The 15,287-nt window shown below is 35.2% G+C and overlaps 1 protein-coding gene across 15 annotated transcripts in view; it reads right to left on the bottom strand.

The window, feature by feature from the left end:
* DMD (dystrophin) overlaps nucleotides 1-15,287 on the bottom strand; it is a 1,162,034-nt gene that overhangs the window by 157,176 nt on the left and 989,571 nt on the right. For all 15 annotated transcript variants that reach the window (XM_056326975.1, XM_056326977.1, XM_056326978.1 and 12 more), the window contains one exon: nucleotides 9,171-9,317. In XM_056326975.1, the coding sequence (XP_056182950.1) occupies nucleotides 9,171-9,317 (147 nt within the window). The remainder of the gene's footprint in view (nucleotides 1-9,170; nucleotides 9,318-15,287) is intronic.

Raw genomic sequence — 15,287 nt, 5'->3', positions numbered from 1 at the left:
TTGGTTAACAACCTTTTGCACTGGAAATTTGCACATTCTTTCTCTGGCTTGGGCTTTATGTTGATTTAAATGAACTTTCTTCAGAAAAAATATCACAGCCTTTCAGAAGAAAGGATTCGCAAAAATGGGGAGAAAGAGGAATATTTTTTGCCAGTTTTACATTTTCTCCCTCTAAAAACCTTTAACAATACTTTGGCACTGGCACTTAGAATGTAAGAGGCTTTATATTGCTTCCAATCCAAGGATATTCATTAAGGTTTTACTGAGTTACAAGCCTCTGAAAATCACATTAGAGAGTGCCTTTACAGGACAGCTCTTAAATTCTGTGAATGCTCTATCTGCGACAAATGTGTTCCACATTCAAAGCAAACTTTCTACATCTGCTTTAACCTCCCTTCAAACCAAGCGGGCATGAATGGACAGATGATTTGTGTCAGCAGTGTATATCCCCTCCAGGGTATGGAGCAGAACCAGAAATGGATAAGACCCATCATCCTTCTGGTGTCAGCAGATAGCTGACAATGTATCCTACCCTACCTGACCCTACGCAATCCTGTCCTATTCTATTGCATTTTAAAATCCAACCCAGGAATTATGAGTTCTGACAGTTGATCAGATTTTGGCAAGGAAAGGGATCTGTGATGTGGAAGTCAGGATTGGAGATTGATTTATAATTGCAAGGTTCATTTTTGTGTTGTCCTTGTCTGCTTTCACTGGTCTGACTGCTGCTAACTTTGTGCATTTCCTGGCTTTTCACCCTCACACGTTCTTACCTTAAAAAGCCCCTAAGTTTCATAATGAACAGCCTAAATATAGCTGATTAGAATCAGGTCACACACTAAAAAGGTGTTGAAAGAAGTCAGGCAATATTCTCTCAACTGGGGGAAAAAATAAATAAAATTAAGCTATTTGTGCAATTTTAGCATCCAAGGTAAAAATTCCCATAATCTACACGTCTTTGTAGGACTGAAACGTAGGGCTTTAATTCTCCAAATGTAACTTCCATTTGCCATGTTAAAGGGACTTCAGAAATAATTTCAATTAATGTTTTTTGAGATGCTCAGTTATTATGGAACATGAACATTACAAAATATGAATAATTCCATCTTCAGTACAGGTTCAATGGTGCCTAGTAAATAAGTTAAAGAGCAATAAACTGAATGATTTAGCTAAAACTGCTTGACTAAAAAGCGACAGAACTAGTAGATGCTGGCTTCCAGTGACTACACTTTTAACAGTATCGTAACCTCTGTTTTCCCCAGTATCCTAAATATAGTCTGGTGTGACTCGTACAGATGTGTGCTGCCAAAACTGCTGACAGGTGGAAGTAAATTGTGCAAGTCTTATTTTATAAGGAAACAAGGCTGACATGTAATATGTCCATTCTCTTATATCATTTATCTATCACCAGATAAATTGGAGATCTTACAAAATATATTGCACATACAAAGACTGTACAAACAGCAGGCTAAATTCAAGTTGCATGTGTAAAATTTTTTTACATTTGATAAATTTTAAGTGCTTTTCTTTGCACTTATATGTCCTGGTTTCAGCTGGGATAAAGTTAATTTTCCTTTTAGTAGCTGGTGCAGTGCTGTGTTTTGGATTTGGTGTGAGAACAATGCCGACAGTACGCTGATGGTTTTGGGTGTTGCAGGGTGAAGTTTATATTGAGTCAAGGACACTTCAGTTTCTCAGGCCCTGCCAGCCAGAGGGCTGGAGGAGCACGGGACATTGGGAGGGGACACAGCCAGGACAGGTGACCCAAACTAGCCAAAGGGATGTTCCATACCATGGGATGTCATGCTGAGTGTATAAACTGGGGGAAAAAGAAGGAAGTGGGGGAGGCATTCAGCATTATGGCATTTGTCTTCCCAAGTGACCGCTATGCGTGATGGAGCCCGGCTTCCCTGGGGATGGCTGAACACCTGCCTGCCCATGGGCAGTGGTGGATGAGTTCCTTGCTTTGCTTTACTTGCATGTGCGGCTTTTGCTTTACCTATTAAATTGTTCTTATGTCAGCCCTTGAGTTTTACATTCCAATTCTCCTCGTCATCCCTCTGGGTAAGGGGGAAGTAAGTGAGTGGCTGCGTGGTACATAGTTACCAGCTGGGGTTAAACCACAGCATTATAAAAAAATGTAACTCTCATTTTTTATAATCCCATATACTCATACACATATATGAGAAACTAAAAAATACATCAAAAGAAATCTATATATGCCTATTGAAATAAGAATATGAAGTAGGGTAAACTGCTGTACTTCTGCCTGGTTCTTCAAAGCAAATCTTCACAGAGGACAAAATTATAAAGGAAAGGAAGTTAAAAAAAATAACAAAACTCTAAAATGAATGTATCTTCTATAGCAAAAATGACTAAAGCATTTACAGTTTAAACAAACTGAAATTCATCACACAGAGTGTTATAACTTTAACATGGTTTTACTAAATTTCCTGCTGGCATGGCTGTTGATGATAACCATGGCTGTTTATACTTACATACGCACTTTCATTCCCTGACTGCCCTAAACATGCCACAAAGAACAATGAAGATGTCCTACCAATTTAGGAAGGAATCTTTCCAATTTCTGACACATACTTCATTAGAAGAATTGAATCCTGATCCAAATAGCTGGCCTTCCTCCACTAGCTTACAGAAACAAATAAATAGAATCTCTAAAGAAAAAAAATACTGTAAAATGAATCTATATGCATATTTTTGCAGAGAAACACTGAGCAAAATGGAGACTCAAGCTAACAGAAATAAAGAAAAATGTATGGGTGTATGACTTCGGCATCCAACTGGCATAGCCAATTAAATAAATAAGAGACCATTAAAGAACCATAACAACTGTGGTTTTGCCAGAAGTTCCAGTTCTCATGGAATATACAAAACAAGATTTTAACTAATGAGTCTGATGGGAAAGCTCAAGCAGCTTTCCAAAAAGGATCAAAACCTCCCTCTACTGGGAAGATGAAATCTGCAACTACTGAAATAATTTCAAATTTCAAGGTTGAAAAGAATTACAATTTTAGTAATGCATTAATTAGTGTAATTATAGATGAGCTAGAATTTTGGCTCCGTATATTTGGAAAAGTTGTCTCCAGTTTTTGTCAGCTACTTGCAGATGACATAAGTTAAAATATAGTTTTAAAAAGCAGAAAAGCAAACAAATACAAACAAATTAATTTTTAAAATTAATGAAATGACAAAATGGAAAGAAAAAGCAACTGCTAGGTAATAGGAAGACAATAATGCTCAAATACATAAATCTCACTGCCTTTTATATGGCATACTCATATATATGCATGACATTTTATGTCTCCTGCAGAGGAAGTATCATCTTTTTGTGCTACTGTTGCATCATCTGCCAATCTATCCACTTTTAACATACCCCTTGGTTTAAACTTACTCTTTAATTCAGAATAAATAACTTTTATTGTAATGTAAGATATACAAAAAGTTAAAGGCAGATTTTCTATTTAATTGTATGACGAGCTTTCCTGTATGAGATCCCTACACAGTAGCAATTGGACAACTGAACTGTAAAGAACCAGAAGAGGTTTTTCTTTTTCTTTAGGAAAAATGGTATAAAAGAGTATCTTTCAGTCAAATCTTAATTACATGGTTTAGATCTGAAGTATACTTCCTGAAACTATGACCAAGCTACGCATGTAGAAATGAAAAAAGATCTGAGACTCTGGTAAAATTATTTGAATTTAGCTGTGAGAGACCTGAAAAAAAAGATTTCTTTTACACGTGTATTTTTGCTGTTATTTCACTTCTTTTCTGAGGCCTTTTTTCTTGGGGAATGCATGGAGGACAGATGGTGAAGTAAAACTGAATAAAAAACCCCAAACCTAAAAGCCCGTGTAAAAGGTCAGTACTGATTTCAAATTACATTTTGATGCAACTTATTTGCCCTGGTGCTCATCTCCTATCAAAAAAAGGGTGTGAGTTGAGGACCACTGCCCAGAATGCCTGTGACTCAGCTTTTGAGATTCACTGGATCTGAAGAAAGATTTGAAAATACCTATCATTAATATTTGGTGGGACATTTACATATGGAGGCCAGCAAGAAGCCGATGCATAGTCACAATTTTGCACTGATTTCAGGAAAGAAGGGATTTTCTTTTTGGCTTTCATATTCTTGATGTTAGTTACTCTGTAAACATAGATGGTAAAATTCATTCATATTTCTCACCACAGTTTGAAAGAAACAGCTATTATTTGTGAAGCACCCAGAAGATGCTGGGTTTTGAAACCATTCATTGCAGTGATACGTATTACAAAAGTGTGCATTACACAGCTCAGTAAAGAATCCATCTTCAGCATAATACAAATAAAACTAGGATATAAATTTAGATAACTGCCTGCAGTGGTCTTAAAAGCCTGCTGTTTCTTTAGCCACTTCTTGCAAGCAGAGAGTGTTGTTTGAGCGAACAGAATAGTTGCAGCTGGACCCTTGAGTGAGAGGCAGCACACTTTTGCACCACATCGATCTTCAAATCCCCACATGCTGGAGAATCTTTGCCACTGGTGCAAGATGAGCTGAGGAGTTAGGAACAATACTGAAATGAGGGCTAATGCTTCCTTACGGTCCCACTTCATATATAGAAATTATAGAATCATAAAATCATTTAGGTTGGAAAAGACCTTTAAGATCATCAAGTTGAACCATAGATATATATATGTGTGTGTGTGTGTGTGTATATCTATATATACACACATATCTATCTACCTGTGTATCTCTCTATCACTCTTTCCACGGTGTGTGCTGTTTTAACTCTAGCCTTTTAACGTGCTTCCTCCAGCTTGCTCAGTTTTACAAGTAGACAGGCTGGGCCCACTAATATGGACAGAGACACCCACTTACAAATGACTGCAGTTCATTACAACCTGCTAAACTAAAAGCACTGGAATATAAATATCATGACAAAATCTCTTAAAAGATTTTTTTTTGGGGGGTGAAAGACAGGTCTTATTACATTTTTCAGCTTATTAGAGGTAGTATTCTAAATAAGAGTAGGTACAATTTGATTTAAACAAAAAAAATCTTTCTTGATAATGGAAGGCTATATTCCCCACAGGGTACTTGTAAATTCTTTCACATGTCGGAGGCTTGCCTTTTGACCAGCGTTACATCAACCAGATCTCTGTCCAAAGTGAAGCGGGTATAACTCCCGCCAATCTGGCCTCCCTGGCTCCTCAAATGTTGACTAGAAGTAAGCAAGAGTTTGCAAGACATGTTTTCCCCCAGGACGATCTCATTACATATACTGTTTGAAGCACACAGGGTCTGAACATGAGAGATCCTTGTGAAATTCGTAACAAATAGCTCCCTGGAGAGCTTTCATCTCCTTTCATGTTGAAGAAAAGTGGAAGAATAAACAGCATATTTTCCTCAAAACTACTCTTTTAAAGGCATGAAGCTAATTATTTTCACAGTGCTTAAACTCCACAAATGATGATATAGTTTTTAGTGACTGAGATGAGTGCATTAGCTTTCATTAACGAAATCCACCTCCACACAACAATTCAAAACAAGGACAGGTTGAGTCTAATTGCTTGAGTGCTTTCCATACTTTTTTCTTCCAGTAACACTCCAGTGTATATTCACCAAAACTGAACGCAAAAAAGCATGCTAATGGCCAACATGCATTATATAATATAAATATTTATAATAAATAAAATTATTATAAACAGGAAATATATAACATTAAATGAAGTCTGGGAAGATTCTGCAGCAATATTTGATACTATTCACTAATAGTACAAATCTCACTGTACAACCACTGTGCAATACTGCAAATGACTGAATACAGTGAGCCTTACTTTTATGTTTATAAAATGAATATAATATTAAATTTCTGTAATATTTGGCTTAAAATGATACATTTCCTCCTCTCATCTTGTGAAAGTCCCAATGTTAATAAAGCTACAAACAAGGTATCATTTCATTCTCTACACAATGCTCTGCAACTTTCTCATAACGCTAGAATTCACTGCTATTTCAGATCTGATAAACCTTCTGTCCTTATGCACTTTTCCCACATAACCAAGAATGAGTATCTTTCTGGCAAGTGATAGCACAGAAGCCTCTGTTTCATGATTTTCCTGCAGTGATTTTTTTCTAGGAAATGGGATACATGGGTAAGAAATATTTTCCCCATTAGGAATATGACAAGGAGAGAAAGAGATCTAACCTTTGAGTGGAAAAAACTGACAAGTAAGCTAAGAAGCATTATAGCTGGAGAAAAAAGAGGATGAACAACCAAAACAACAAAAAATCATAGAAATAAGATGGGGAAAGGCAGGGAAGGGTAAGAAACACTTTTTGAAAAAAGGAATGAATAGAAGCCAAAGAGAAAATATGGGTGGTATAAAAGAAAGGCACATGAAAATACATATAAGGTTGAAATCAATAGGAAAAATGATGAAAGGACTAAAGTATTAAGGAGATACTTTGTGTAACATTAGTATAAGAAAGGCAGTTAGTAAAAAAACCCAATCAAACAAACAAAAAAAGGAAACAAAAAGAAGAAAGAAAGAAGACTGGAAAAAAAATCCTAGCAGTCAGGTGTAAATCAGAAAGAAATAGTAGGAACCTATCTTGGAAGTAGAATGGTTCACATGAAAAAAAAAAAAAAAAATTGAATTCTTGCTTTTCCTATTGTGTGCCCAAAATTTCAGTTTTCTATAAATAGTATCACTCCTAACTGGAGTGCTGGTCATACATAAGTAAGTCTTACCCGAACACAGAGCAATATATAATGCTCTAAGCAGCGCTACTCAGGTGTTACTGTCAATGTCCAGCAGACTTCGTACGCAGAACAGTTGGACTAGTTTATTGTTATATGTCATTTCCAACTGAATTATTCTATTCTGTGCTATTCTATTCTAACAAAAATGAGCTCTGCCTCACACTATGTCTCAAACTCTGCTTCTTTTTAAGTAGACAAATTATATTATAGGAATAGATGTGCTTCTCTTCTTCCAAGGGGTCACATTTTGGCCTTCTGTACATGATAATCTTTCAAAGTTACTTATGCCTTTGTCCCTCGTGATGTGTTTAAAAATATACTGGAGTGTTTTCACCTTGCTCTCTATATCTTCCAGATAATATTTTGGTAAATATAAAAAAAGACAGTAAAGCATAAAATTCCTATTAACTATCTGTTCTATCAGCTCTAACATGTTTCTCACTCTGACATACTGCCTTCAAGTATCTATCTTCACAGAAATTGAAACAATTTGATAAATTGAGAAAATAATTTACCATGAAAAGTGAATTGTTCACAGCACTTCCTGTGCTCCGTGGAAAAAGACCATATTATCTTTGTAATGTGTGTGAACATGTGATTTGCCCTATATATTTTTAAAGAGTCTACAATGTTAAGTTGGCCTTCTGTCTATTGCTTTCATAAGTGATAGAAAGAAAACATTTATTTCAGGCTTTCTTTAAGATTTTTTTGATTTTTTCATATCCTAGGTGCTTTCACTCTGAAAAATCTTCCTGCTTTCCCTTATTTCCTGCTGAAGTAACGAAGTATATTTCAGCAAACCACTGGAACTTAGTTGACTACTTTTATTATTAGTGAAATAATGTATTTTTCAGTGAATCATAGCAAATTTGTTAGCTCAATCAGCTGTTGTTTTTTAAAAATATTAAACAGATGTGATTTCTCTTATACATGGGATAAGCATTTTGAGAATACTAATTTTGTCTTCCAGATGTCTGTTGATCTGCTTTAATAATATTACCTGAAATCTACCCTCAGGATCTGGAAAAAGGTGGATATTAATGAGCAAAGATATTGGACTAATGATCTTTTACTTCAGCTAGCACACTTACTGCAAATTGTTGATTTAGGAAAATTAACAAAAAATAAAATCCTGTTTATATTTACATGAACTGGTAAGAAGCTGGATATGTCACAAAGCTGTGAGATTTCTTTTGGAGAAGCCAGAAAGCAGCAGGTAAGCTCTTACTGACCGTTAAGAGTTGACAGCACCATGATCTTTTATCTGTACGTAGGACAAGAAGGAACTTTGTTGTTCATTGATAATGTTTGGGTTTTTTCAATGAAGGCAAAAATATTAACTTCTATCCCTCTATATTTTTACAATATATTAAGGTAAATATAATGACACAATTTGAGAATGTGAAGCAGTGATGTAGTATGAAATAAAATATTGAGTAAAATCCACACTTAATGAAGTTAAGTTAATGGCATTTACCTTCACCTAATCATAACATTACTCCCTTGCTGTGGGACCTACATCACTGTATACCAGTGCGTGAAAGCTTACATATGCTCTCTCATGCACACTGTTCCTAAAAATCGAAGTTAAGATACAGTGCATTCTGTAAAAACTATACGTTTGAAGTCTTTATCACAAGATAACACAAAATAATATAAATTTTAAAGCAAGATGTAAACAAAAACTCCAAAGAATCTGTATATTTTTCAGTATTTCTAACTTGTCATTGATACTTACCTTAATTTCATAATGTATCTTAACATTTTTGTGCACTAAAGCTCAGTTTACAAAATCTCTTTCTGAACAGTTTTACTTGCGGTATCAAGTCTTGTTAATTATGTGAATGAATGTAATGACTTGTGATTTTATAATTGATTCTACAGGTGTGACTTAAAAGCTTCCACCGCACAGAATCATTAACCTGCCTATAAGGAATTTATTTAAAACTGCTGCTCCTGAAAATTATTTAAATAATAGTAAAAGAACTGAAGCAGCAGAAGTAAACTTTCTTATGTGAGTCTTCCATATACACCGTAAAAATACCCGTAAAACGATGATAAGAGTTAAAAGAAATTATCACATGATATATTTCTCATCAAGAATTGCTAAATATTTATATTAAAAGGTAAATAAACCATTAAGTATTTTAACTGTATGGAACTTCAACTATATGAAAATCTGGGTTAACCCATTTCCATTTGATAAAGTATTTGGAAGCATATGGAAATACAGGGTCAGCTTAACTCCTATTTTCTCATAGAGACAGCATTACTGAAAGGCTGCTTCCTCTTTCACTCCTTAGTACACCTTCGATGCTATTCCACAGGCAAAAAACCAAGCACATAGAAATAAATAATATTTACTTAAATGCAGCATTAAAAAAAACCACGACATAAGAAATGTACCTGTAGCACCTTCCACCTTGTGTTCAAGTCTTCCACACAGCTGAGATTGTACTGGGAGAGCTGAATATCAGAGGGAGCGAACCGGTGAGCGAGCTCATTGACTTGATGTACCTTTTCTTTAAGGGGTACAAGTTCTGCTCGATAAACCTGTGTGAATTAAATATGAATAAAGATAAGCACTAACTTCAAAAAACTATTGGCTCTTCTGCTAGCTGATTAGTAATGTAAAGGTAGTCAATGTCAAGCTGAAAGGAAGCGTACTGGTCATGATACAGTTAACAGTCTTTTTATATAACTTAATATTAGATCTGAAGGGTAAGGCCCGGGATTTCAGAAGGTGATACAAAGTTGGAACCTTCGTAGCAATTTTTGGTCAGTTAAGCCAAATCTCTAACCAGCACACCACTGGGGTGTGCACTGCAGCACATGCTTCTCTCCTCCCTCACCCTTTATTTTTCCTTGGGGTGGATGGGATGGTGAGTGCTGTTTAACACATGAAAACAGAGGAAGACTGCTGTTTCCAAATACAACAAATGGAAAAAGAGAAGCAATGATAAAAAAGTCCTCACTAAGGCCTTGGCTAACTTATATGTTACAATTAAAAGGTTAGTAATGGGAAGTACAAAAAAAAATATTAAACATCTTTTTGCTATGAATCCCAAACCAGCCTACATGACTCATATTTCAGAAAAAATAAAATATTGTATCTTGTAAGATACCTTTAAATCTATGCATAACAGCAGTCTAGCGAATAATTTCAGTAATGTATGTGAAAACCAGAAGCTGCTAGTTACAAGTTTCTTGATTTTGAAAGCAACAACCTGATGATGCTTCTGTGACGCATCTGAGTAAATTCAGATGAATTGCGGGCACCATGACTCTATCGAAGAGAGGAATCTCTACACACATCTCCTACTGTTCCATACCTACCTTTTCTAAGGAGACATTTATGAATTTTTAACATGATAAAATACGTTAAAATGTAACAATGAGCCATTGGTAAGGGACAAATTCTGTCATTTTCAGGAGCACTTTTTATTGCCTTATAATGTCTGCACACAAAGGCAGGATAATTTACTTGCTCTGTTAGTTTTGCTTTCTAGCTCCATTCTCTCAGCATTTGTAACACACACCATGTGGTCTGCATCTCATTTTAGATCACCAAAAAGCCCGAGATTATTGCCTAGTAATCACTTCATCAGTGTGTGATGCAAAAAAGGTCAACAAAGCCCATCCAGTATCTCAGTGAACCTTAAGAGTAAATAGGATGAAAACATTCATAGACATTAGAATGCCATGAACTGCATGCACTAAAGGTAAACGTCAGTGAAAAATTGTTCCTCAAATATCTTTCAAAACCAGACTTGACTTCCAGTGATTATATTAAATCACCCTACAACATAAGGAGTTAGACTGATGTAAGTGGTGCTCATATACAGTGAATGTCTCTAACAATATATCTGTAAAATACAGTCAGGAGTGATGCGCATTTTGCAGAGGAAGGCGCAGAGGGCAATGCGAGTGCCATGATGTGAAAGAAGAGGCACACATCAAGTTTATGACATAACAGTTAACTTCTCTGTTTCACCAGTTTTATAACACTGGAACACAACTGACATTACCAGAGAGAATGCTGATTTACAGTGTATTGTAGAGCAAGGTCTGCAATACAAGGAAAAAGAGGAGATCGTGTTTGGTTTGATCCCACAGAGTTATACATGTGTTTACCCTAATCATTTTAGTTAGTAATTGACTTCAGAGAACAAACAACATGCTTTAAAAATAGACATTCGTTCTTGTAAGGTAAAGGCTTCGAAGGCTGAAGAGATATATATACCATCATGTTAACAATTTGCTTGCAAATTGTTATTTCACTACTTTTTTCTGTGAGCTATTAAGTTTCAGTGGCCCAAAGCGCTCCACCATGACTCTGTGGCTGATACTTGGGACGGTCAACTTGGTTCCTACAGTGTTGCTTGGTTTCCAAGAGGTAAGAACACCTCTCATCTAGTGTTAACAATGCCCACATTGTATTTAAATATACATTTGCATATATTTATTACATACAATATAAAATAACGTAACAGAATTAAAAATCATATATAAAATAAAAAGCATTGATAGAATAAATGCAGATTAATGGATGCAAAGTTCAGTTCCCACACTATAATGTACTTTAATGCAGTTTCTGCATTAAACTAAGTTAATTTTCTAATAACTTGTACGGCAATAGGATTAGGCTTTGATTGAAAACTTCATTGCTCAGGGAAAACACACAGACCTAAGCTTACAAACCACTTGCTTTTAAACATATACTTAAGTATCTGTACTGATTTCAGACCAATTTGCATCTGCAATGTTGACTTGAAAGTACTGGTCTTGCTTGAAGATTGACATAAATGATTAGGTAAATCACACAATCATTAAATCTAAGTAAGGTGAAGTGGATGATCCTTCATAATTAGTCAATATGGGTTTTGACTGTAAGTTATTTTACAGAGCAGAAAGGCTAAGGCACAAAAGCAAGTCAAAAGAAAAGAAATCAAATCAAAGAAATATGTATGGAAGTGAAAAATAAAATTTATCTTCCACCCCTTCTTCAATTGATGCCTTTATTAATTGTATTTTCTGCTGCAAGGATGCTGATTTTTGCAGTGTTATGCTAATTTGCCAACGTGCAAAATAAAACAGCTTTTTGACCATCTTTAAATTTTATATTTTGTATTCTATTATTACTAAGCCTGAATTTTTACTAGTATTTTTATGACAAATCAAAACATAAGAAACAGCAGCAACAACAACAAAAAAAAGAATGCTAGTTAATACACAGTTATCTAATTAATGCCAGTAAGCTTACAATTAAAAACTGTAGATAGAAAAGAAAAAAAAATTTCATAGAAAGATTTGGCATAGGGCATGGTATGATTAGAAAGGTCAGCAACTATAAGGCTGTGTTAAGCAAGTTTAACACAGACAACCAGTCCACGAGACAACAAGCATGAGTTTAGAACTAGGTTTTTGTTTTAGGGTAAGTGAAAATCAGTGTGAGTGCTTTCCTTTTTTGCAACATGTGTTCAAATGAGTTTATTAAATAGTAGTAATTTTTATATCTTCTACAGTACTTGTCATTTTTAGAAGCAGGAATTTAGAATTTCTACTGGATTGTGATTTGCATCAGTATGACTAAAATGGTTTACAGAAACATATTTTTTAAAATCAGTTTGTACAGTATGATTGCTTTTTTCCATTTTTTTCTTTTTGCATAAAAAAATACTATACATATCACAGATTTATATCAGAAAAAATTAAAGAACTATGCTGTTGGTAATTTAAAGACAAATATACATGGTCAGTAGTGTACCAATACCACGAGGAGACCTATTTGAACCAATTAAATTGCTTAGTTTGTAAATGACTTCTCAGTGTGAACAGCAATAGCAGAAACAGCTCCAAATTATCTTCATTATAACTGTCTTAGCCAGCCAAATATTAAAAGTAGAGGCCCTAACCAGTCAGATGAAAAGCTCATCTCACCCAGTCCCTTGTCTGACAGTAGCCAATACAATTGCTTAGGGCAGAAGGTAAGGGAAAGCATCAGCATCCCTCCTCCTTGCCGTACCCTTCCAGCTCAGCAATTTGGGTCTCAAAGATTCTGGAGCCAGAAGCTGTATTTCTGTGTCAATCAGATCTTGATGGATTAGTCTTCCATTAAATTATCTGCTTGATTTTTGAACTAATGTAGACTTTTACCATGCAAAACAGGATGAAACTGTGTAAGATGTTTGGTGAAATCTCAACTTCTCAGATACTCAGGACGAGCAATTATAGCAACATCAGACTTTGATTTGAACACTATATAGGTTTGCTTTGAGCACAACATGGGAAATCAAAATTGACCCCAAGGCTAGTTTCTCCCAGAGATAGTAAATACAAGACTTCGATAGGTAGTATCCTCTTTCACTAAAGTGCATTTTTTACAAGCCTTATCCCAAGGAATTTAAAACATTCTTCATTATCCTTTTAAAAAGAAGGGAAAAAACCTCAAATAAAAATTTATGTCCGGAATTATAAGCATAAAAAGTCCATCCCCTTATATGTTCCACCATGGATGCTTCTGATGCTCAATATGAAGCAGGTTTCAAGAAATGGCCCACTGTGCCTACAAAGAAAGTCTCTTTCCCTGGTCTGTCAGTGGCGTTATAGACAGAGTGGTGGCCTCATGCCACCCTGGCATCTCCTTGAAGAATTCCTTCATATAGGAGTCTTCCATTAGCACAGCTCTATGTTAAACCTCAATTCTGACAACCAGTGAAAGAGACAGAAAAGGATACTTGGTAGGATGATGAAAATATGACATGGTTTAGGGAGAAAAGCCCTCCTGTGTCAAAATGATTTGTGTTGTGGGGTTTTTTTTATACCAGCAGTAGCTGCAGCTAAATCAAAGCAGGATCCACTTGCAGAGTAAGGTGAGCCTCCATCCTACATCTGGGCTCAGCAGGTTCCCAGCGCTGACATTTCTCTACCTCAGCTCCCTTAGTGTCCAAGTGGAGAAGGATTCATGGGCCAGAGTGCATCTTCAGGGTTTTATATTTAAAACTGTACAAGATGGAACAGACTGACATATTCTATCCAGGAGAGTATCACCATCTCCATCTTCTTCATTCAAAATGAGTCCATTTCTTCTCTGCCGGGTTTAGTGTATTCTGATTCAAATTTCATTGAAACTTGGGATTGTCAGCTGCTAGCTCAATATGCTACACTTAGCTTCCTTTTAAACTCACACTGTATTTTTATTTGATTTTAGTGCTCCTGGGGACAGGCAGTGTTGAAACAAAATGGATTTTAGCTGATTTGATTTTCCATCCTATATATTTTTATAAGCTCAGAAATGACCAAGCGAGAATGCACAAGAGTAGAATATAAATCCTCTTCTGGGATAAAAATAGACCAAATAGAAGACATCAGGGAAGAAAGAAAATCAAATGCCCTTTAAGTCTTATCCCTTTCTTAATTCTGCATTTCTGAATCTGATAAAATATTACATTTATCAAAGATTATTTCCTACAAATTCAGAAGACTAACTCATTTTTTTCTTAAGAATAACGATATTAAAATTTGAATAGAACAGATGAAAAATGGTCTAATTCCAGGTAGAATTTTTTCTTTTCTGAACCAGCAGAGGAAAAATATGATTTGTAGCAACATTACATCTAGAAAAATATTTATTAGGATTTCTAATTTAATAAACAGCACACTAATAAATAGACGCACATATCCTGAAACACATATCACTTTCTTGCTATGAATTCTTGATATATTTTTTAAATCAACAGCTGATACACAGTTTTATGATCCCTGAACAGATACAACCTACGCTACTGCCTTATCATTTATTCTGAAAATGTGTCCTCTTCCATGGAGGGGCGAAAAGTAAATGAGCAAATTTAGCTTGTAATTCACTCTACTAGAACAAGTATAACCATGACATGGCAAAGCCCATTACTGATAAAGTGTTCATAAAGAGTTCTGCACCACTTTTTCCACATAAAGTCAGTTAGTTTGCAACCAAGAAGTCAATCTGGCAATCAAGACATGAAGTGCCTAGGAACTGTAAGCAACCTGAAGCATTTAAAAGTGTAATCTGAAAGTCTGACATGTGCTGCATGAAGGACACAGAAAACAAAGGAATTTTTACAAAGAAACTTTATCCTTTAGTGTGGTTTCATTCAGCATTATTTAAGCTAAAAGCTTTGAAAAGATATATATGCTTAGGTTGGGAGCCTTAGCCAAACCTGTTTTTAAACCATTAATAACACATTATCTATCCCTATTAGTTAACTTGTGAAAAAAGTATATTAGATATATTTGAACATAAAAAAGGTTGAACAACCTGTGTTCCTTCCCAAATGCTCTTTCAGGTAATAGAAACTCACAGGAGTTCACCTTGCCCTCAGAAAATAGTTACTACAAAGTAAACCACTGTTGTGTTGTAAAGTAGCATGGTATTTTAAAAGCAAATGTAGTATTTCACTGACAAAAAAAAAAAAAAAAAAAAAAAAAAAAAAAAAAAAAAAAAAAAAAGAAGCAGTTTAAGCCAGAAAGATTGCAACAGCGGTA

The sequence above is a fragment of the Falco biarmicus genome, chromosome 2, assembly GCF_023638135.1.
Source record: "Falco biarmicus isolate bFalBia1 chromosome 2, bFalBia1.pri, whole genome shotgun sequence".
NCBI classification, from domain to species: Eukaryota; Metazoa; Chordata; class Aves; order Falconiformes; family Falconidae; genus Falco; species Falco biarmicus.
This window is presented reverse-complemented; position numbering and strand designations above follow the sequence as displayed.